We start from the raw sequence: 24,706 nt of genomic DNA, 5'->3' as shown, positions 1-24,706 counted from the left end.
GAGAAAAAGATATACTGTTCAGAGAAAAGAGCAAATTGCAGAACATGTGTGTTTAATAATCCCTTGTGGTCTTTTTAAGGTATAAACATATACCTTTGTGCTAGTAATAAGCACATAGAAAATTGAGGAATGCACATAAGAGTGAAATGAGAAGGTTGAAAAGAGGATTTTTATTACTTTCATAATCTAATTACAGTTAAAAATAAAGGATTTGAATTTGACCCAGAGTTTAACTTCTGTTAAGCTTCAAAGTTAACAAAAACTTATCTTTGACCCCCATGGTTTATTCCTTTCTTCATTATAACATCTTGAAGGAAAAAGAAATGCTCCAGTTTTCCACCATATCAGATTTCCCGCTGATCTTTAATAAACACTTCAGGTGTCTGCCACTCAAGTAACAGAAACTTATATACCAGCTTTGTCCCTGGCCCAGCTTTTCCTTCTCCCCTAATCCTGCCTATGAATCTTCATGTTTTAAGACTCATACTTTTAGAACTTTCTGCCCTAAACGTACATTTCATCCCATTTTCATGACACTAATGACTGCAGGGCTATGCAGTGACTGTTGACTTGCACTGAGGAGTGAAGCAAATGAAAGGTTTCTTTCCTTTTGAAATAAGGACTGTAATCAAGCTCTAGAGCAGAAATCTGAGACCTAACACCAGTAGTTCCATGGACAGGTCCCTATCTCTAGTTCCCCTTCTATAGCACATTATAACAAAAGGGGGTTTTCTAGTAATGATCTTTATTGAAGGTGCAGTATCATTTTGGCCATTTCTAAACACACAGTTGATGAGAAAAGTTTAGGCAAAATTCAATTTGTAGAATTTCTCTATCTTAACACATTGCAGACGGATCACGAGAATTCTCCCTTCATATTACACAGTGTTTTACAAAGTATTATACTTTAAAAAGATATTAGCTTGTAAGAACATGTAATAAATAACTTCAAAATGCAATGGGTATTTAATTTTAAAGCGTCCCTTTAACATTTATGTAAAAAGTTTTTTGTACTCGTTCAATAGAAACTTATTTGGCCACTGGGTAAAGCTAGCAGTAAAACTACTGGTCCACACTGTGTTAAGGCAAGGTAGCTTGAGAAGTGAAAAGCACAGCGTAAAATGCACAGAGTAACTAAATGACTGAAATTAGTAAATTTTTATTCCAAATAAAAGATTGTATTTTTATGTCAGCCCATTCTAAATTCAGTTGCATATAAATGCAATTCAATAATTAAACTGAGTTAAATATCAGAGTTATAATTCAAAGACTTAGTGACTGAGAAATAGGTGACCTTTTCTTATTATTTGAAGACAGAAACACTACACCAGAAATCTAGAAAGTTCAGGAAAAAAGTGAGAAAATATAGTGTTGTCTTGTGGTGGGCCTGAGGGGGAAGAAATGTGAAGTTTATAAGAATTTTCCTGAAATACTTGCCATTGCCTGTAAACAAGTACCAGGACATATAGAAAAAAGTTCTATCCACTGCTTCATGTGTTTTACAGAGAGCAAGCACTGAGTTTCTGAAATGTTCTTTGGCATATTTTGGCTTGTGGAGTAGAGTAGCCATGTGTAAATTAAAGTGGAAAACCACATGAGACCTGGTAACCTTAAGTAATTGATGGAATTCTTGTGGAAATTAAAAACGATCTCTAGCCCTGGCCGGGTAAGCTCAGTTGGTTAGAGCACAGTTCCCATATGCCAAGGCTGTGGATTCAATCTCCGGCTATAGCACATACAAGAGTCAATCAATGAATGCATAAATAGGAGGAACAATAAATCAATGTCTGTCAATCTCTCTCCCTCTCCCTCCTTTCCTCTCTCTAAAATCAATAAAATTTTTAAAAAATTATTTTTTAAAAACTATGTTTGAACAAATAAGGAAACTGAGGCAGAGAAGGTAAGGGATTGTTTCTCAAGTCACATAGTAAATGGTTGTGCCTGATTTTAGACCTGTGCGCTCTTATTTGACAGCTCCTTTCTGCCCTAACATTGCTCAGAAGTATATATAGGAATGCTAATGGCAACTTTACTTATGAAGACAAAATATCATTAGCAACCTAAATGTTTTACTGTTACCTCAGAATACTTTGTAGCTATTAAAAGTTATATAAATCTGTATTGATGTGGGAAATGTTCATACTATGTTAAGAAGCACGTTACTAAATAGTATATACATTAGTCCCTTTTTTAGAGAAAAAAATTTAAAGTGTATAATGTATATTACATGCACAAGTAAAGGAAAAAAACACTAAAAGTGGTTCACCTGGATGCTTTTAATCTCCCCCCCCCCCCCTGAATTTTCTAGATTTTTACAAGTATGTTTTACCATGGGGTGGTTGGGAGGTTGGCAGTTAGGAAAGGGGAAGGAAAATACTAAGAGGATGTGGTAAGAATCAAATGATTTATGTGATCAACTCACTGGGAAATCAACCCCTGGATGATTAAGTTAGCTGTAATTTTCCTTGATGCTAATTCAGGGATTTTGTTTGGCTTTCACTTCTGATTTTTGTGACCCTCTTTTCTTTTTCAGTAACAGTGACAAGTAGCCAGAGTACTCCTGCCAAAGCCCCCAGAGTAAAGAGCAGTCCATCTAGTTCTTCCCCTTCCTCAGCATCTTGTGCTCCAAGCTGTGCTGGAGACCTCCCTCTTCCTTCAAATACTCCCACGTTTTCTATTAAAAACTCTCCTGGCAAGACCCGGTCTCCGATTAGCAGAAGAGGCTCCATCTCCTCAATCTCTCCCAAGCCACCTTCATCTTTCAAGATGTCCATTAGACATTGGATAACCCAAACACCTTCCTCATCACCCCCCATCACTCCACCTGCTTCTGAGACAAAGATCGCATCTCCAAGAAAAGCCCTCATTCCTGTGAGCCTGAAATCATCCCAAGCAGTGGCTTGCTCTGAGTCTAGAAGTAGGGTAAAGAGGAGGCTAGACTCAAGTTGTCTGGAGAATGTGAAACAAAAGTGTGTGAAGAGTTGCAGCTGTGTGACTGAGCTTGATGACCCAGTTGAAAAGCTTCATTTGGATCTGTGCTGCCTTACTGGTAACCAGGAAGACCTTGGTAAAGACTCTCTAGGTCCTACCAAATCAAGCAAGATTGAAGGAGCCAGTATGAGTGTCTCAGAGCCTCCTTCTCCTGCCAGTCCTTATGCTTCAGAAGGCTGTGGGACACTGCCTCTTCCTTTGGGATCTTGTGGAGAAGGGTCTGAATTGGTGGGCAAAGAAAATAGCTCCCCAGAGAATAAAAACTGGTTATTGGCCATGGCAGCCAAACGGAAGGCTGAAAATTCGTCACCAAGAAGTCCATCATCCCAGACTTCCAATTCCCGGAGACAGAGCGGAAAGACTTCTCCAGGCCCGGTAAGCAACGGCGGGAAGATGCATTTCCTAATTTGAACAGGGCAGGTACAGATTCCTTCTCAGAAGTCAAGATACTTTTTTTTTTTTTTTTTTAAGTAAATCTAGTTATTTTAGGGTTGCCAGACTTAGCATATAAGTATACAGGACAAATTTATACTAAATCTGTACATATTTATACTAAAAAGTTATTTGTTTGTTTGAAATTCAAATGTAACTGGGTATGTGCTGTATTTTTATCTGGTAACCCTATTTATTCCCATTAAAATCACTTCTGTCAAGGTCCATGCCCCTCAACCCTGTTGCCTGATTCATCAAAGCCTCCTCATCCTCCAGGATATCAATTCAAAAATATCTTCCCTGTCTTTCCACATTATTTCCTCCCTGCCCCCTTTTTTTCTTATTTCCCCACCCCCAAGCCCTTGGCAACCCCTTTTTATAGACACCCTCCCTGTTTTACAGATAAAGCTGTCCTTCATGGGCAAGTTGCCAATATCCATAAATAGATTACCAGTTTGTAATTACAGTTTATGATTATCCTACCTAATAAAAGAGTGGTATGCAAATTGACCCTAACTCCGCTATACCCACAAACCACGTCCACAAGCCAATCAGACAAGTATGCAAATTAACTCAACCAAGATGGCTACAGCCACGGAGAAAGTAGGAGGGAGGCTTGGGTTTCCAAGGCAATAGAAGAAGCCAAGCTTTCCCCTGCCCTGGCTGGCCTAAGCCTCCACTCAAGGCTACAAAGTTTCAATTATAGAAGGTAAACAAATCCAAACAGAAATGGCTGCCGGCCACGGAGTGAGCAGGAGGCTTGGTTCCGCTTCAGGATACAAAGTTTCAATTGTAGAAGGTAAATAAATTCCAGATACCAGGGCCTCCACTTGGGTCGCCAGGGGGCGTGGCTGGCCTGCAAACCACCACAGGCCCCTTGCTCAGGCCGCCCCACACCCCAAGGGAACCCCCACCCTGATCCGGGACACCCTTCAGGGCAAACCAGCTGGCCCCCACCCGTGCACCAGGCCTCTATCCTATCTAATAAAAGAGTAATATGCAGATTGACCATCACTCCAACACACAATATAGCTGCCCCCATGTGGACACAAGTTGGCCAGCAGGGGAGGGCAGTTGGGAGGCACCAGGCCTGCAAGGGAGGGCAGTTGAGAGGGACCAGGCCTGCAAGGGAGGGCAGTTGGAGGGGATCAACCCTGCAGGGGAGGACAGTTAGGGGTGACCAGGCCGGCAGAGGAGGGAAGTTGGGGACAAACAGGCTGGCAGGGGAGCAGTTAGACATCACTCTGGCTGGCATGGGAGTGGTTAGGGGGGTGATCAGGCTGGCAGGCAGAAGCAGTTAGGGGCAATCAGGAAGGCAGGCAGTTGAGCAGTTGGGAGCCAGCAGTCCTGGATTGTGAGAGGGATATCCGACTGCCTGTTTAGGCCCGATCCCACTGGGATTAGGCCTGAATGGGCAGTCGGACATCCCTCAAGGGGTCCCAGATTGGAGAGGGTGCAGGCTGGGCTGAGGGACACCCTCCTCCCGCCCCGCCCCCCCCCCCCCCGCCGCTCCCGTGCACGAATTTCGTGCACCGGGCCTCTAGTTTAAAATAAAGTCAAACTTAGTTATCTGCAAAGCAGTTTAAGTGCAGAATCCTTTTAGATTTTAATGATTATCCCTAATCTCTTATAGTCATCTTGCTCACATCAATTTTTGTCAACTCACATGTATCTACACTTTTTTAAACATTAAGCTTAGCTTTACTTATCTCTTTAGGGCTCATATTTAATTGGTTGATATACTATTTAAGTTAGATAATTTCAAAAACAGATACTGCCCTGGCTGGTTTATGAACCTTAAAAAGCAAGTGACTCCCAATGGTGGAGGCAGAAGTAGCTGTGAGCATTAGGTGAGCTGTGGGCACCAATCAAAGGGAATAAAGATTCTGTTAACCAGTTTGTAAGTTAAGGGGAGGTGAGTTAAGGAAGTTGCTGCTGTAGTTCATGGTAGCTCTTGCTCTGTGTTGAGAAGAAGGTGCGGTAGAATGATTAAAATCCAATCCAGGAATCATGATCAGCAACATCTGCCCTTTTATTATTTTGTATTATTATTTTGTTAATCCACACTAGGATATGTCTATTAATTTTAAGGGAGGGGGAGAAAGAAAAAGAAACATCAATCAGTTGCCTCTTGTACATGCCCCAACTGGGAATCAAACCCGAAACCTTTGGTGTACAGGACAATGCTCCAACCAACAGAGCCACCCAGCTGGGCTACATCCGCCCTTTTAAAAGATAGAAGCTGGATAACTTAGGCCAGGTTAGTAAATGTTTATATCACCCACCTACTATCATGAAGCCTATCCCATATTTTAGGAGTAAACTAGAAATATTTTAAAGATTCTTTGAACACAAACTCCAATTAAACCTTGCAACAGAACTTTTTTTTTTTTTTTAATGCTATAAGGAGTCTTTCCTTCTCAATATCATCACTATATCTGTTCTTTGCCCCTAGCCAAAATTTCTGTTAAGACAGAAAGGGGGAGGGAAAGGAAAATTGAGAGAATGAATTATTTCAGGCAAGGTCACCTTTCCTTAGGAGAAGACAGGGGGTCTATCAAGCACATGTGCCTCCCTCGTACTGATCAGGAAATTCCAGATTGACTGGTTAAAGGTACATTCCTGGGAGAGGCTGAAACTGCAAATAGGTTATGTATTGCTAGTTGTAGTTTGCTGCGGTGGAGCTTAGCACATGTGACTCCATTTTGGGCCAGTTGTCTCTTTAACACTGGTTTATTTTTTCAATCTTTGAAGCTAAAGTTTCTTTAAAAGAATTTTTCTTTATCTGACGATAATGTAGACTTCTTTAGAAGAGAGTAGCAGCTGTCATTTGAATACCTGTCTTGTTTGTAAATTTGGGAGGGTTATTTACTCATTTCAAAGAGGATGGTAATTTTTTAATCGCTTTGGTTCCTATTAGGAGGTTTAACTGGTAAATATTTTCTGTTCACAAGAAAAGCCCCTGCCATCATTCCTTACATACTGTCTATTAAATTTTTACTATATTCAGTACAAATCAACCAAAAGAGGCATTGTCATCCAACTATTTGGATCAAATTTCTAGGCATCCTAATTTAAAATACCTGTTAATGATAACTTGCTTGAGTAGCAGCTGGACTTTTTCTTAGAAAATGTCTGAAATCTAAACTTTCTTCTTCTAGGTCACTATTACTCCCAACTCCATGAGGAAAATTTGTACATACTTCCATAGAAAGTCCCAAGATGACTACTGTAGTCCTGAGCAGTCAACAGAATTATAGATCCTAATCTGAGTAAGTTAACTGAACTTTGGCCCATTAAAACAAGATAAAAATACAACAGAGTGACTCTATAACTCTGGTCTTTAAGAAAACTACCATTTTTTTTCATTTTTAGAGACAATCCTTTCAACTTAAATTTACCTAGTCTGGTTCTACTACCGTAATGTATATGCAGCTTCCTCACGGTGAATGCTGTGTTTAAATTTCATAAACATTTTCAATTAAGTAGTCTTCACTTTTTTAATCATGCATCTTCTCTATAATAATGACATCCCAGACTATAGAGGTGAAAAACAAGACTTGTCTCTTGTTACTCTGAGACTTTCTATGCACAGTTTCAAGTATCTGCGGCCATAGCAGGAGGCCTGCCTGTGTAGGCCCACTGCTAAAGAAGTCTTCTGTTGAAGACCCCTGGATCTGTGCTGCCTCAAGCTAATATACTTGCATTTAAAATATATAATCTTTTCACTATACTTTTGGTTGTTTTTTTTTAAGTATGTGTAAAAATGTTATGTTCAGATAAGTACATTTACATTGATTTAGCATGTGATTCATTGATACAGTCCCTGTAGTTAAAATCATCTTTATTTTAAAAACAGTCAACTCTTTGGAGAAAGTAGAACAACACTAGAAACCTTTGTCTTTTTTTCTACAAAATATATCTCCTACACAAGATTTAAGTTCCCCATATTTTTGCTACACAATCTACTATGTTACCAACTCAACATCATGTTCTATAAGAGGTTGTGATTTTTGCCATTTACAAGAGGAGATGTTTATAAACTCAGTAGTCATACACTGAAGCTGGGGTTTGAATTTAGTCCTCAGTTCTCCAGGTGCTGCATCTTAAAAAAAAAAAAAAAGTCATCAGATTTCAAGAAAAAGTAATAGTTTCTTATTGATACTTTTATAAAAGAAGGTGGCTCTGAGCTGAAAATCCGGAACCTCAAAAATAAATCTTGGCTTTAACTTGCTTTTTTGGCTTCTCTTTATATACATAAAAAGCAATGGCCTTCTAATATAGCCCTGAGTCAAAAAGTCATCGGATTTTTTGTAGATATTTAATATAGAGTGTATAGACTAACTCTAAGTTATAATGTGCAAAATATTTTGAACATCCCTTCCCTTAATCAACAGTTACACATCGTTCATCTTGAGATGAACTATTGTTTTATATTTTCCCCCATTATAAACACATAGAAACAAGCTTCATGTACTTTCTATGCGCTATTGTCCTTGCAAGGGAGTCCCTTTCCAATCATGAAACTTGACTCATTTTATCTATATATCTGAGGACTATGGAGACTTCATTCGTATATTTGTGATAATTTTCAAGTCTATTCTTAATGATAAGTCTTTAATTCCTCTGATTCTTGTAAGTTAAGCTTGTCGCTGCAAAGGTCAATTAAGCATGGGTTCTCTTGGTTTTATCTGAGGAGAAAAATAAGGGAAGCTATAAAATTGTCATTTCAAAGCAAAGCATGCCCTAGTATTAACTGAATTTTTAGGAACTCTACACATATTTGTTTTTTATTTTTGAGTATTAGACTGTGGGAAGGTATTTATGACCAATACTTGCAGGTAATGCTATCTATCTATCCATCTTTTTATTTGAAAACCAGTCGGGAAAATAATCCTTAAAAAAGAAAAGGATAACTAAAATAGATGATTTTGTTCTTTGTATCCCTGCACAACTCCTGACAGCTCTACTGAGTGAAATTGGGGTGAATGTGGCTGTCAGAAGCTATTGAGAAGCTGCTGGGTATAACATGTCTCACTTGGAAAACTAGTACTTCAAATGGGTGCCAAAGGTCAAATGTAATGAGATAATTATCCCTGTTTGTGTCAATGTCATTCTTTGAGCTGATCCTGAATAATAAAGCCTTTTACCTTATCTGATGTCCTCTTCTGAGCTTTTTGCATTAATTTGAAGCATGCTACACAAAAGAACTATAGTAGTAATCAAGAATCCTTTCTACTTGTTCATTGAATAAAAGTTATTCAAGGATATGATCTAGGTCAAGCTGAAAGAGGTTTTGTTTTAATAAAATACATCTTCTGCCTTAGCCAGTTTTGCTTAGTAGTTAGAGCATCGGCCCAGGGACTGAACTGGGGTTTGATTCTGTGTAGGGGTGAATTTCGTACCTGGGTTGCAGGCTCGGGAGGCACCCAATTGCTGTGTCTCACATCGATGTTTCTCCCCCTCCCTTCCACTCTAAAAAAAAAAAAAATGGAAAAAATATCCTCCAGTGAGGATTAACATAAATAAATACATACATACATACATACATACATACATACATACATCTTGCTTGGTCAGACCTTGAGCACTACGATGGCTTGGATTACTTGATGAAGGAGGGTGGAGTGATGTGGTTCTTTTTCTAAACAAGGATTTCCAGCCCAAGCTTTTCCATTTGAATACACTCCGAGCACTATTGCTACGATGCTGGATTAGTTTCCTTTTGGCTGTTTTAACACAGGCCCTTAATTTACTTTTTTGAGGGTTCACTAATTAATCCTTTAAAATGTCTCTTTTAATCTTGGCTGCACATTTAACTGATGATAATCAAGACCATCTGCAGCTACCCTGTTGGACTGGCCGAGGGTGGGTTCAGCCCATCACCCCACACTCAGCCTTAATAACTTAAAACTTCACCAAAGACTTTTGGGACAGCCTGTATAGGAGGCATTTTTTAAAGCCTCCACTGTGTAATATGGATGCCTGGAAATAACTTTTTAAGTGTATGTATGTGTGTGTCTATGGCCATGGTCTCTTATAGGTCACGTATCAGTTAAACATTTGCGTTTAGGAGCCTATCATATAACAAACCCACTGCTGCTCTTAGGTCTGTTTTTCTATTTTTCTAGTCCCAAGATGGTCTGAACTTCTTTCACATTCCTCCTTTTTTTTTTTTAATTTATTGGAATAATATTGTTAATAGGGTTATATAGGTTTCAAGTATGTATTTCTATGATACATGGTCTGTTTATTGCATTATGTGTTTATCATCCAAAGTCAAATCATCTTCTGACACCAAATATTGGGCTCCCTTTACCCCCACCACAACCACCTCCTTTCCCTCTGGTAACCACCATACTGTTGTCTGTGTCTATAAGATCCCACACATGAGTGAAATCATACAGTTTTTAACTTTTTCTGACTGACTTATTTCGCTTAGCATATTTTCAAGGTCCACCCATGTTGTCACAATGGCAGTATTTTGTTGTTTTTTATGGCTGAGTAGTATCTATATGTACCGCATCTTCTTTATTTAATCTTTTATCGAAGGACACTTTGGTTGTCTTCATGTCTTGCCCATGGTGAGTAATGCTGCAGTGAACATAGGGGTGCATATATCTTTGCTAATAAATGTTTTTTAGTTTCTCTGGTAGATACCCAGGAGAGGGATTGCTGGGTCATATGGTAACTGTATTCTTACTTTTTTTTTAATCCTCACCCGAGGGTATTTTTAATTGATTTCAAAGAGAGAGAAACATTGATTGGTTGCCTCTCGTATGCTCCCAGACCTGGGATCGAACCTCAACCTAGATATGTGCCATGATCAAGAATCAAACTCACAATCTTTTGGTGTACAGAACGATGCTCCAACCAACAGCCAGAGCTATTATTAATTTTTTGAGACTCTTTTCTCATCATTTTCCATAGTGGCTGTATCATTCTACATTCCCACCAGCAGTAAATGATGGTTCGTTTTTCTCCACTCCAATACTTGTTACTACTTGTCTTGTTGATAATAGCCATTCTAAAAGGTGTGAGGTGGTATCTCATTGTAGTTTTTGATTTGCATTTCCCTAATAGCTAGTGAGGTTTAACATCTTTCCATATATTTTTGGCCATTTTTATGTCTTTTTGGTAGAAATATCTGTTCAGGTCCTCTGCCCATTTTTTTTATTGGATTTTTTAGTGTTGAGTTGTATGAGTTCTTTATATATTTTGGATAATAATCCCTTGTTGGAGCTATTGTTTGCAAATACCATCTCCTATTTGGTTGGTTGCTTTTTTTTGCTGTAGGTTTGTTCACACTGCTCTTAAAGCAAAGACCCAGTAGTCTCACAGAATCAGTTCCACAGCTAGGTAGTGTGGGCAACATTTTACAGACGTGCAAAGAAGAGAGACTATGTAGTTAGGCCTACTATTAGTGCGTCCATACTCAGCAGTCTTTTTTCTCATTATTATTCCTTAAACAATACAGTATAACAACTATTTATATAGCATTTCATTGTATTAGGTATTAGAAGTAATCTAGGGATTTGAGCACCCACAGATTTTGATTGGGGGGTGTCCTGGAACCAATCACCCTCAAATACCAAGGGATGACTACTAGAGAAACTAAGTTATTGTCCTCTTTATGGCAATCGGGCATAGGTGGTTCCTGCTTCAAGTTTTATAAAGCAGCGGTGGCCAACCAGTGGTCCGCGGACCACTGGTGGTCCATGAGGTCCGAAAGGTTGGCAACTATATTATAAAGGGCTGAATGTAGGCCCAGTTGAGCTCTTGTTTATCAAATCTCACTGCTTCTCACACAGGTCTTCATAGGAGATTCTTAGCCAGGCTAGGTTTAGATCATGCCAGACCATCAGAAAACACATATTTCCATTACGATTCATAACAGTAATAAAATTACAGTTATGAAGTAGCAACGAAAATAATTTTATGGTTGGGGGTCACCACAACATGAGGAACTGTATTAAAGGGTCGCGGCATTAGAAAGGTTGAGAACCACTGTTTTAAAGTCACAGTTTAAAAATAATTATATAAATAACGAGCCCTTTTCTCTAGCAATGTATTACCAGATAATATATATTACTGATACTATAAATAAATCACTTGACCTTACTATATTGACATAAAGTTAGCAAATAGCCCATCATTCAATAATCAATCAGCACCAGTCTTTCCCTTTTTTTCTTCTGCTCTTTTTCCATTATCTCTAATACACTCAAACACAATTTTCTAAGAATTATATGAAAAGAAGCACAATAGGAGGATTTATTAAGTGTAATTGAAATAACAGTAGTGGTACAGGAACTAAAAAAAAATAAAGTTCACTAGGTATTATTGCCTCTGCAATGGGTCAGCAATCAGCCCAACAGTCATGTCAAATTAGAAATGTTGCTTCCTCAAAAGCAGGCGTACTCAAACTACGGCCCGCGGGCCACATGCGGGTGTTTTTTACCATTTTGTTTTTTTACTTCAAAATAAGATATGTGCAGTGTGCATAGGAATTTGTTCATAGTTTTTTTTAAACTATAGTCCGGCCCTCCAACCGTCTGAGGGACAGTGAACTGGCCCCCTGTTTAAAAAGTTTGAGGACCCCTGCTCAAAAGCCTTAATGGATTTAGAGAACTTTATGTGGGAGTAAGATCTCAGCGTCCAAAAGCCAATGTCTTCACAAAAGGATTGACTAGGCGATAAGTCGAAGTGAATGATAATTTTAGGTTGGGGGTAGAAAGACGACGGTTTATAATAAATGTTTCTTAGCTCCCTAATTAGGTAATGAGGTATTGGCCTTGAAGTGTTGCACATGTAGAATCTGGTCCTAGAATTATACATGGAGTGCCTACAGGATAAGGAATGTGGTGTTTGTTTTAAAGATTAGGAAAAGTTTCTGTCTTCTCCTGTAAGATACATTGTACAAAGACAGGATGCCATGTAGAACCGCTTGTTGAGTTGTCCTGTGGTATTCTCTTTCCTTCTTGTTGACAGCATTTCTCATCCCATTTACTTTCTCCTTTTTGGTTTCATTTTAGCCAGTTGAATAGTCATAAAGCCAGGGTTGTGGGCTTGATTCCCAAATGGGTCAGTTCACTTAATCTGTGTTCTATGGCTACACCGGGAGCATCTCACCTGCCTGTCCTGGCCAGCCACCCCACAAGAAAGGGTGAACAGAGAGTTTAGGCTCAATGTAAAAACTCAGTACAAACTCATAGTATGTATCCTCACTACACAACCTGAAGGCATTTTTAATGATTGTCTTTCCTGCCTGAAGACCAAGTTTATAAACCTCTCTTGATCAAACTTACGAGACCATTACATGTAACACAATAACCATATAAGTGATATAACTTTTATCCACATTTTGGCAGATAAGGAAACTAAAGCACAAAAGAAGTTAAGGACACACAGCCAACAAGTAGCAGGTTGTGGATTTGGTCTGACTCAAAAGCCCACAGTAGTAATTCCCATAATATAATGCCTTAAAGAAAGAAGTCTGTCCCTGGCCCTGTAATAATCAAATATATGTTTTCTATTTTGTGTACATTTGAAAAAGAACTCTCGAAATGTTCCAAATACATTTTCTACTTGAATAATAAAAGAAATTACTCCTTGGGAGAGGAAACCACTCTTAACAAAGGGGGAAGGTGGTATACAAGTCTAGAATCAGTACTGAAACATAGGAACACAAGAAGAAGATTGACAAACACAATAAAAAGTTCAAAAAACAGGGACAAAGACAAAGAAGTTAAAATTCTTTAGGAAAAAAAAAAAGTAGAGAAAGGCCCACAAATATAAAGGGAAAGAATGAAGATGAAGACACATCGTACAACCCAACAGTTCCACCCCAATACCTTAGGGATGTGCACACATACAGAGATGTTCATAGCATTGTTTATACATTACTACCCAAAGGCTGGAAACAGCCCAAATATGCATTCACAGTAGAATGGATAAACTAAGATACTCAGAGCACCATATAACCATGAAATGAAATAGAATGAACTAGCTACCAGATGACAGAGTGAAATGTTAGAATGTTGAGCAAAAGAAGCAAGAAATAAGAATTCATACAGTATGATTTTGTTAACACTATGTGTTAACAAAAAACAGGCAATGCTGAACTAGTATTGAGGAATACATACATAGGTAGTAAGAGGTAAAACGAAGATTATTCTTACAATAAATCAAGACTGCTTCTCTCTGGAGAATAGTGCTTTGGAAGTAACACCTGGAGAGCTAACTAGGTTATGGCAGAGTCCGTCTCACTCTGGTTGTGAATACATTAGTGTTTGCTCTATAATATCTTGCATTTATGTTTTGTGCACTTTTCTATATGTCTCTTAATAGTGTTTTAAAAGTTTTTAAAAAGGAATGAAAATCAGTTCTCTAGAGAAGATGCACAAAGGGTGGGATAGGAGAGCTCTAGATAGACTGAATCATATAACTATTATTCAAAGGGAACAAATTACTAGGGGAGCCTGTGGGATCTTCTTGATACTTTTAAAGGAGAATCCTCTTTTCCCTTAAAGCAGAAGGATGGACCAAATTGCCTTACATATACTGTCAGGATTCAGTATGTTCACTCAGTTTGAAAAAGCAGAACCGAGCCTTCAGCAAACGATGTGATGGCTCAGATAAGGGGTTGGGACTGAGCCAGACGTTTGCAGGTAGCAGGGAGGCCTAACTAGCAGTGGGTCCCACAGCATTTAGCCTCTTAAAAGTTTCACACTATATACATTTCTTCCTTTCTCCATTTTCCTCTTGTATTTTATTTCTATTCCCAAGGTCAGTCATCAAACTTAGAGATCATTACATGTAACACACACAAGGCAGAAATGGGCCATAGACATCAAATTCTTATTTTAAAGATGCAGAAACTGGCCTGGAGAAGTTAACCAACTTGAACGGGTTCACAAAACTATGACAGAATCCATTCTGATACCCTACATTCTTTGCATCCCAGTCCTGCTGATGTATTAGCCATTCCTCTAAATACTGTACTATACTGTCTTTGTTCAAGGTGTTCCCTCTACCTGGCATAGTTTTTACCCCTTATGCCTGCCTTTAAAGTCCTCGCTCTTTAAGGTCCAGTTCAAACTCTCCTCCCTTTGTATGGAAAATACAGATTTTCCTACGTAGGCCTTCATTCCACTCAACCCTCTAGAGCCTTGTTTAAACATTACAATAATGCTATCACATTTGTCTTAGAATTATTTCTATACTAGAGGCCCGGTGTATGGATTCGTGCATTGATGGGGTCCCTCAGCATGGCCTGCGGGGATCAGGCCAAAACTGGCAGTCCAACGCTGCCTGCTGCTCCTGTGTGCCGCTCCTGCTCATCCTGGCCCCACTGCACCTGCCCCCAACGCCACTCATGCTGCCGCTCGGTCTCCATCTGCCCCCTGGTGGTCAGTGCACGTCATAGTGACCAGTCTACTGGTCGGTCAGTCGCTTAGGCTTTTATATACATAGATTCCCTCCTGGCTATACCCTCCTAAGTATCAAACTGGTCTTTTTCACTTCTATATACCCGGTGATGTGCTGGAGCTGGCTCATATTCATGAGAGCCAATTATTAAATATTCAGGAGTTTTGTGAGCTGGTTGTTAAAAAGTTACCCTGAAATCAGTTGTGGTGAGAGTATCTACACCATGGAATAGACAAAAGGTACAATTTAGGGGCCTTTTTTCCCCCTAAAGAGTCAGCTTACCAGCACATTACTCCAGAAATCCCACTATCACCACCCACCCCTGTGCTTACCAGGTACCTGGCATAGCAGTTGCAAGAAGCATGAAGAAAGGGAACCGGTGAAAGTGCAGACCAGACCAGAAAATAAAGAGAATTCAAAAAGTGTCAGCTCAGGAGCCCAGGAAAAATAGTTTTTTGAGAAACGGGTGTTTAACTGCTGCAGAGAAGTTAAGGAAAATGAGAGCTTGAATAAGGCCAAATTGGTGGTCAGTTGTCCCCAAGGGCTATTTCGGTAGTATGATAGGGGTGAAATATGGCTGGGATGAAGAAATAGGGGTGTTAGGGAATAGGCAGTAAATGTAAATGCCTTTCAAGAAAAGAGAAAGGAGTCTTTCTCTAAGTAAGCAGCTATTTGCTGAGCACCTACTATATGTCAGGATTGTAGTAAACAAAGATAACATACCGGCCTGTCCTCAAGCTGCTCCCAGGACAAACAAAAGAGCAACACGGTGTCCCAAGAGCTCTGTGGGGGCTGTGGGAACACATCAAACAACCTGGGCATCCAGGGAAGGTTTCATACAGAAGCCAACTCACTGAGCCCTAGAAGAAACTGTCCAGATGGGTAAGTGAAGGAAGGGCATTCCTCACAAAGGAAATGGCAAAATAGCATGAACATCCGTGTGGGTGTGAGAAAGAGCGGCCTGTCTATGGTACTCTTAACTCCAGTTTCCCTCTGGGGCCGGAGCAGAGAGCACATGTAAAGAACAGCAGGAGATGAGGCTGCGGAGGTAAGCAGGGGTCAGGGCATAAAAGCACCTGCAGTGTCTCCATACTGTTTGGACTTTTATCTCAAAGGCACTGGCCACCCACTGAATGACTAAGCAGGAAACAATTACAGTTAGATTTTTATTTTAAAAGATGATTGTGGTAGCAATGTGGAGGGGAGATTGGAAAGAGAACAGACTTCAGGAAGTTGACCCAATTAGAAGGTAATTGTCGTAGTCCAAGCTGTGAGGCAGATGGGCTAGAAGTAGTCATGGCAGTGCAGATGAGAGGTTATTGCCAATTTGAGAGATACTTCTGAAATGACAAACTAGTGGTTTTTTAGGTAGGTACATGTGAGAGGAGTCAAATGAATCACAGGGTCTTGGCACTGGACCTGAGTAGATGGTACTATCATTTGGGGAAAGGAGGTACAGAAATGATAGGATTATGGGAGGAGATTCTTTTCCTAGCAGACACCTAATGGATAGCCAGTGGAGATGCCCTATCACTGGTTGATGTATAGGATTGGAGCTCTGGAAAGCACTGGAATGGAAGAAGTTTTAGGAGTGTTCAGTGTGGGTGGGAAAGAAATTGAAGTGGAGCTTAGAGGAGATTGGCCAGGGAGAATATGTAGCACAGCGGTTCTCCCTGCCAGTTTTTGATTCAGGAAGTCTGCAGTGGAGCTTTAAAATTTGCATTTCTAACAAGTTCCCAGGCCAGGGTAATGCTGCTGGTCTGGGAATCACACTTTGAGAGCCAATAGTGTGGAGAAAAGCCAGCATGTTGGGATGATTAGAGGAAGAAGAGCTTACTGAAGTGACTGAGAAGGAGCCATTTAGGAAGGGACAGTCTAGGTCAGAGTTTCAGGAAGTAAAATTGAATAAAGCCAAGCAAAATGAAGAAAAATATTGTTTTTGACAATTGAGCAGAAGCTCTGATGAAATTCAAACTTTCTACAGAGTGTATGATCATCTTATGATGAGACATACTATAATGTCCTACCCAGGTCCACTAATCTTGACTCTGCTACTTACTAATTCTATGACTTGATGCAATTTACTTAATCTCTCTGAGCTCCAGTTTCCTTATTTTAAAAAAGAGAAAAGTAATAACAGTAATTTTCTCATTGCCATGGGAGGATTCTATGAGTTGGTATATGTAAAGTGCCAGGCATGTACTAAGTTTTAACTTTTATAATTGTTTTGTGGTTTCAGAATTCCTACCTTGAAGAGCAAGTAGTGGGGAAGAGTCAGACATGCATGGTCTTAATGGAATGGCTCAAACACCACAGAAAGCTTATAAATTTCCAGCAGAGCTCAGCAATCTGGGAGCAAAAGCAAAGAAAGCTGACTTAGGGATTACCCAAGTTGGGAAGTCAGCAAAGAAGGCCCCAGGGAAGAAGAAGGAATCCATGAGTACTCTGGAAACTGTAGTGTAAGGGGTTCAGACTCAGTATGGAGAAAGCAGGAGATTCTGGGAAGAGTGAACAGGTGAGGAGGAAATGCCTCACGTAGAAATAAGTACGTTGTGGTCAGAGTAGGATGAGAATTTGAGATGACATGGACCCTTCCTAATGTTGGCACAGTGAGTGACAGGTTGGGCAGAATTTAGGGACATATGTAGTTTTTCAAAATGATGGTGAAGTTAGGGTATCAGAAGGATCAAAAATAGGTGGCGGGGATGAAGCGGCCAGGAAAGCTGTGAGGCAGATGCTAAGCCACTGAGGAGGGTAAGAGAGTGCTGGAGATCAGTAGATCTAAAGGACAGGGCAGCAGTAAGATAGATTGGTGTGCCCATGAGGGATGGGGGAGCCGTGGCCTGGAGAATGCCAACCTGTACTCCTGATCTCAAGTGAGAACCAGGGAAGGAAGGAAAGCTGCCTACTCTGGAGAGGGCTGGGCTGGATAACAGGGCAAAGTAGGTTTTCATTTAGGATAAGGTGGGAAAGAGTGTGTTGAAAGATGGAGAAAGTAGGGAAGTGTGTTTACAGTTAACTGGTGCTATACAGCCGGGGGGGTGGGGGTGGGGGGTGGGGAGGAGATGCTTTCAAAGGCCTAGAAACAGAAGTGAAGCCCTGTCCTGTAATGAGATTACTGCCTGACAGGAAGTGATAGTGGGAGGCCAGGTCATGTCCCCAAACAGTTCTGCCTGAACCCACCACCCCAGGACAGGGCCCTGCCAAAGGAAAGAGTGCTAGCCTCCTGGGTCAGTGCACTCGGCCTATTTCTGTACATTCAGGCTGCTGAGTAATGGCTCCAAAGGCAGTGCCAGCATCTTACAGGGCACAAGGGGAAAGTGAGAAGTAGGGCTTGGCACCTTATTTTGGGAGCTGTCGTCAAAGGCCCAGCCCTCTGGTTCTGTGTGCCTGACACTCAGCTACAGCTCTCCCTAGGAGCCTGGAAAAGCAGTCCTGCAGGCTCTGGCTGAGGTGCCTGGAGAGACGGGCCCTGTGAGAAAGAAGAGCTCTGCGGTTTCCCCGAAGACAGTGAATTCTGAGCACTTCCTGAGGGAGAATCGCCACTCAGTCCAATTGGTCAATCCACCAGGCTAGTGCCTCAGCCTAAAAGGCTCTTAGGAGTGAACCCTGTCTCTCTAAGTTACTATGAAATGACCATGACATGCCGGATAGGTACACTCTGCTCCAAACTGAGGTGTTGAGGTGTGCAGTTTGAGCTAGAATGTAATTTGAGCTGGTTTCCAAAGGTGGGGAGCTACCTACACTCTCTCACCCAATCCCCAGTGATGCACATGTGTGACTTCTAGCTGGGGCTAGGGCTCAGTCTAATGTGGAAACAGTCGCATGTACACAAAGGTCAAACCTGTGACCCCATGTGCACAGGGCTCTGGCAACTAGAGCCAACTGGCTCTGAGAACCTTTGGAACAAGCCTTTGGGTGAGTTGCTGCTGAACAGATAGGTCTGAAGACTCGGCCCTGGAGACACTTGTGGATCTTTGATAGTACATCTGGTTGCCTTTAACCCCTAATAATCCTTAGATCCATTTGAGGCCCTCAAGTCTGGAGTCTGGGTGAATCCTCATTAATATCTCAACTTCTTATATACCACCCCTTTTCTTAAAAAGTAAACCTTGTTAATTTCCTGGGATTATCTCTTGGGAATTCAAATTCTATTTTATTGCCTTAAATACCCTGTGAAATAAGGGAGTTGGGATCCAACCACATTGAGTGGTTTGCACTGAATTACTAGTAAAAGAACTCTACAGCACAGCAATAATGAGAGACCAACGGGGTTTCTGCATCTTTTAGTTGGCCCAGCCTCCACCTGTTTGCCTGATTTATTAGGCTGCTAAGAGCCAAACCATTGATGGGTACAGGCCCCTTTTCTATCCCTGCCACATGTCTCGCTGTGACAATCTTGGATATCATTACATCAAGCAGAGATTTTCGTTACACTGGGGAACTTTTCTTACACATACCTCAGTGATAACCCCACCTGGGTGGGATTCTACGCAGCTCAGAGATTACTGTCCTGCAGTTAGGCTCTGGTGGTTCTTTTCTGTCATTGTTCTGTCAAGGGGGTTGCAAACTCACCTGTAGGTAGAATAGCTATCTCATGCATAGACATGCTCACTTCTTTGTTCAGAATTCCATTAGAATTCCATGGTCACAACCAGGACTTACTCATTTATCAGATTAAATGCAATAATGTTGGGAGCATAAATTTCTACACCTCTCCTCTAAAAAGTTTAAGGATTTCTTAACCATTTGGGGCTTATCCATGTGTTTTAAAATCTTTGAAATCTAGGGGTACACACCTCAGAAAAAAATCATAAGGTACTTTTACATTGTTGCTTATAAGATAGTAGGGAGAGGATGCAAGTTTATAGACCCTATGAAGCCCACTGTGGACGTTGGGGTCTCCATAGGTCTCTGTTAAGGATGCTGACTCAAGCTACTATAGGGCACTTTGGCTCCTGCATGGTGCTAATGGAACAAGGTTTCATGGGTTTGGTCCCTCTGTGGTTGAGTTGACTTTGCACACAGGAGCGCTTATCTCAGAACCACAGAATAATCTCAAAAGTTCAGACCTGGAAGTAAGTTTAGCATGTACTCCATTCAACCTCTCCTTTTTATAGATTAAAAAGGAAAAAAGAAAATTAGTCATTCATTTGAAGTCACATAGCTAATTAGTGGCAGGCCTAGAGCCCAAGTCACAACACACAAATACCAAGTGAATGGTCTTTTTTTTTTTTTTTTTTTTTTTTTATTTATTTTTTTTATTTATTTTTTTTCCCATGTTTCCTTTTTTTTTTTTTTAATTTCTTTATTGATTAAGGTGTCACATATTTGTCCTCATCCCCCCATTCCCATCCCACACCCCTCCCCTTGGATGCCCCAACCCTCCGTTGAACCTAAGCATTGGTTAGGCTCATATGCATGCACACAAGACCTTTGGTTGATCTCTCCCCCCTCCCCCCACCCTCCCCTATCCTCCCTCTGAGGCCCGACAGTCCGATCGATGCCTCCTTGTTTCTGGTTCTGTTCCTGTTCATCAGTCTATGTTGTTCATCATTTCCCCTAGATGAGCGAAATCATGTGTCACTAGAGATATACTTATAAGAACTGAATGTGAGACGAGCAATAATAGTTATGCTGACAGGCAAATGAATCAGTCTGTAGTGAGTTTCTTTCTGGACCAACAGTTCTTTTGAGACCCAATATCAATGTCCACCAGTTCCCTATGAGAACATGTCGGCACTGACCCCTCAGCTCTGGATGGTGGACAAATGGTGGTAATGCAGGTCCGACTCCCTCTGGTTTGGTCTCGGCCAGACCCAGGGGCACTGCTTCACCCGGATCCAGGGGCCCACGGCCTCTCCCCGACCCGGGGCCAGGCTCACCCGGATCCAGGGGCCCACGGCCTCACCCGGACCCGGGACCCAGGCCCACCCGGATCCAGGGGCCCACGGCCTCACCCTGACCCGGGACCCAGGCCCACCCGGATCCAGGGGCCCACGGCCTCACCCTGACCCGGGACCAGGCTCACCCGGATCCAGGGGCCCACGGACTCACCCGGACCCGGGGCCAGGCTCACCCGGATCCAGGGGCCCGCGGCCTCACCCGGACCCGGGACCCAGGCTCACCCGGATCCAGGGGCCCACGGCCTCACCCGGACCCGGGGCCAGGCTCACCCGGATCCAGGGGCCCACGGCCTCACCCGGACCCGGGACCCAGGCTCACCCGGATCCAGGTGCCCACGGCCTCACCCGGCCCCGGGACCCAGGCCCACCCGGATCCAGGGGCCCACGGCCTCACCCTGACCCGGGACCCAGGCCCACCCGGATCCAGGGGCCCACGGCCTCACCCTGACCCGGGACCAGGCCCACCCGGATCCAGGGGCCCACGGACTCACCCGGACCCGGGGCCAGGCCCACCCGGATCCAGGGGCCCACGGCCTCACCCGGACCCGGGACCAGGCTCACCCGGATCCAGGGGCCCGCGGCCTCACCCGGACCCGGGGCCAGGCTCACCCGGATCCAGGGGCCCACGGCCTCACCCGGACCCGGGACCCAGGCCCACCCGGATCCAGGGGCCCACGGCCTCACCCTGACCCGGGACCCAGGCCCACCCGGATCCAGGGGCCCACGGCCTCACCCTGACCCGGGACCAGGCTCACCCGGATCCAGGGGCCCACGGACTCACCCGGACCCGGGGCCAGGCTCACCCGGATCCAGGGGCCCGCGGCCTCACCCGGACCCGGGACCCAGGCTCACCCGGATCCAGGGGCCCACGGCCTCACCCGGACCCGGGGCCAGGCTCACCCGGATCCAGGGGCCCACGGCCTCACCCGGACCCGGGACCCAGGCTCACCCGGATCCAGGTGCCCACGGCCTCACCCGGACCCGGGACCCAGGCCCACCCGGATCCAGGGGCCCACGGCCTCACCCTGACCCGGGACCCAGGCCCACCCGGATCCAGGGGCCCACGGCCTCACCCTGACCCGGGACCAGGCCCACCCGGATCCAGGGGCCCACGGACTCACCCGGACCCGGGGCCAGGCCCACCCGGATCCAGGGGCCCACGGCCTCACCCGGACCCAGGACCAGGCTCACCCGGATCCAGGGGCCCGCGGCCTCACCCGGACCCGGGACCCAGGCTCACCCGGATCCAGGGGCCCGCGGCCTCACCCGGACCCGGGGCCAGGCTCACCCGGATCCAGGGGCCCGCGGCCTCACCCGGACCCGGGACCCAGGCTCCCCCGGATCCAGGGGCCCGCGGCCTCACCCGGACCCGGGGCCAGGCTCCCCCGGATCCAGGGGCCCGCGGCCTCACCCGGACCCGGGACCCAGGCTCCCCCGGATCCAGGGGCCCGCGGCCTCACCCGGACCCGGGGCCAGGCTCACCCGGATCCAGGGGCCCACGGACTCACCCGGACCCGGGGCCAGGCTCACCCGGATCCAGGGGCCCACGGACTCACCCGGACCCGGGGCCAGGCTCACCCGGATCCAGGGGCCCACGGACTCACCCGGACCCGGGGCCAGGGGCCCACGGCCTCACCCGGACCCGGGACCCAGGCTCACCCGGATCCAGGGGACCGCGGCCTCGCCCGGACCCGGGACCCAGGCTCACCCGGATCCAGGGGACCGCGGCCTCGCCCGGACCCGGGGCCAGGCTCACCCGGATCCAGGGGCCCGCGGCCTCGCCCGGACCCGGGGCCAGGCTCACCCGGATCCAGGGGCCCACGGACTCACCCGGACCCGGGGCCAGGCTCACCCGGATCCAGGGGCCCACGGACTCACCCGGACCCGGGGCCAGGGGCCCACGGCCTCACCCGGACCCGGGGCCAGGCTCACCCGGATCCAGGGGCCCACGGCCTCGCCCGGACCCTGGACCCAGGCTCACCCGGATCCAGGGGCCCGCGGCCTCACCCGGACCCGGGACCCAGGCTCACCTGGATCCAGGGGCCCGCGGCCTCACCCGGACCCGGGGCCAGGCTCACCCGGATCCAGAGGCCCACGGACTCACCCGGACCCGGGGCCAGGGGCCCACGGCCTCACCCGGACCCGGGGCCAGGCTCACCCGGATCCAGGGGCCCACGGCCTCGCCCGGACCCGGGACCCAGGCTCACCCGGATCCAGGGGCCCGCGGCCTCACCCGGACCCGGGACCCAGGCTCACCCGGATCCAGGGGCCCGCGGCCTCACCCGGACCCGGGGCCAGGCTCACCCGGATCCAGGGGCCCGCGGCCTCACCCGGACCCGGGACCCAGGCTCACCCGGATCCAGGGGCCCGCGGCCTCACCCGGACCCGGGGCCAGGCTCACCCGGATCCAGTGGCCCGCGGCCTCACCCGGACCCGGGACCCAGGCTCACCCGGATCCAGGGGCCCACGGCCTCACCCGGACCCGGGACCCAGGCTCACCCGGATCCAGGGGCACACGGCCTCGCCCAGACCCAGGATTCAGCCTCACCCGGACCCAGGGGCGCATGGCCTCGCCCGGACCCAGGGGCACGTGGCCTCACCCGGACCCGGGGCCCAGCCTCACCCTGACCCAGTTCCCAGCCTCACCCGGACCCAGGGGCACGCGGCCTCACCCGGATCCGGGACCCAGCGGGGTTTCGTCTTCTTGATCCCAATTCCTGTTGGTCAATTCCCTCTCAGCAATTCCTTCGGCCATCTTCTCAGAGTTCCAGGGCAGCCACCGCAGAACTTGTTGGGCGGCGGGCTCGGCGAAGCTCCGGTGTGCCCGGTGCGCGGCGGTGGGCTGGTCTGGGGTGGCTGCGTCGGCCCTTGGGTCTGCAGCGGTGGCCGGTCGCCGAGCGTGCGCACCTGGCCGCTTCCGGGGCGTTGAGATTCTTGAAGGACTCGGAGGTCAGCAAGCGCGTAGTCTCCCGCCCCATGTCTCCCAGGGGCTCGTCTGTCCGTGCTCGGCAGCGAGTGAAGCCTTCCCCTCAGCCGGAGACCGCTGGGGGAACTGCGCCGAGCACGTTCCAGGCCGCCACTGTGTCGCCTGAGCCGCAGTTTTCAAAGTGTGGTCTTTGGGTCACCGGCATCAGCTTCATCCCGCGTACCCCTCTCTTTTATTCTAGTTGTATAGCATCCGCTCAGCTAGCCCTCCGGTGGTTCTGGATGGTGTCCGCTCCGCTCTCCCGTTGTAGTCTCAAAACCGTTGTGGTAGGCAGCAATCAGGCTTCTGCCCTATGCCTCCATCTTGGTCCTTGTTTGTATAGTTAAGTCTTGATTGTTGTTGGTGTCACTGGGAGGAAATGTCCTCCAGGCCTATTGGCCGTGCGGACCCTCTGTGTCTATAAAGGAAGAGTTGCTGTGCGGGAGACACGCCTATGTGCCGGGTCTTGGTGCAGCAAGGCTTCGGCGCTCACTGCGTCTGCCTCTTGAATGTGTCCCTTATGGGAGTGGTCGAAATCTGGTGTCATCTCACACCGACCACTAGATGCCCTCGTTTCTGGGTCTCCAATGGAGTGTAGGTCAACTACTGCCTGTGGCCCCTCAGCAGGAATTACAGCATCCCTTATATTCGTGACCTGTTTCGGTGTCTTCCCCTTTTGGCTGCCTCCCTATCGCTCAGCTTCCCCAATCTCCCTAGGTGGTTGCTCTTGATACCCCCCTTTGTGGGCTGAGTGCAAAGTCTTGGTGTTGTTAAGCCTTGATTGCTGTTGGTACACTGGGAGGATGTGACCTCCAGTCCAACTGGCTGTGAGGATCAGCTGTGTCTATGCCGGGAGACAGCCCCATTCAACTAGACTTGCAAAATTGTAAAAGCCTCTATGTTCAGCTTGGATGGGGCGGAGTTACAGGGCGGAGCCTACCGCCTTGGCTTCCCGTCAGCCCCGCCCTATGAGGTTCCTGTG

At 45.8% G+C, this 24,706-nt stretch overlaps 1 protein-coding gene across 1 annotated transcript in view; it reads left to right on the top strand.

Moving 5' to 3' along the window:
* The window catches only part of DTL (denticleless E3 ubiquitin protein ligase homolog), a 42,806-nt gene extending 34,224 nt beyond the window's left edge, over positions 1-8,582 (top strand). The window contains exons 14-15 of the mRNA XM_079761353.1: positions 2,534-3,366; positions 6,585-8,582. Coding sequence (XP_079617479.1) covers positions 2,534-3,366; positions 6,585-6,683 — 932 coding nt within the window. The 3' untranslated portion in view covers positions 6,684-8,582. The remainder of the gene's footprint in view (positions 1-2,533; positions 3,367-6,584) is intronic.
* The last annotated feature ends 16,124 nt before the right edge of the window (positions 8,583-24,706 follow it).

Source organism: Cnephaeus nilssonii (genome assembly GCF_951640355.1).
Source record: "Cnephaeus nilssonii genome assembly, chromosome: 21".
Classification (NCBI taxonomy): domain Eukaryota; kingdom Metazoa; phylum Chordata; class Mammalia; order Chiroptera; family Vespertilionidae; genus Cnephaeus; species Cnephaeus nilssonii.
The sequence above is the reverse complement of the archived record's forward strand: the minus strand, read 5'-3'. Positions and strand labels throughout refer to the sequence as shown.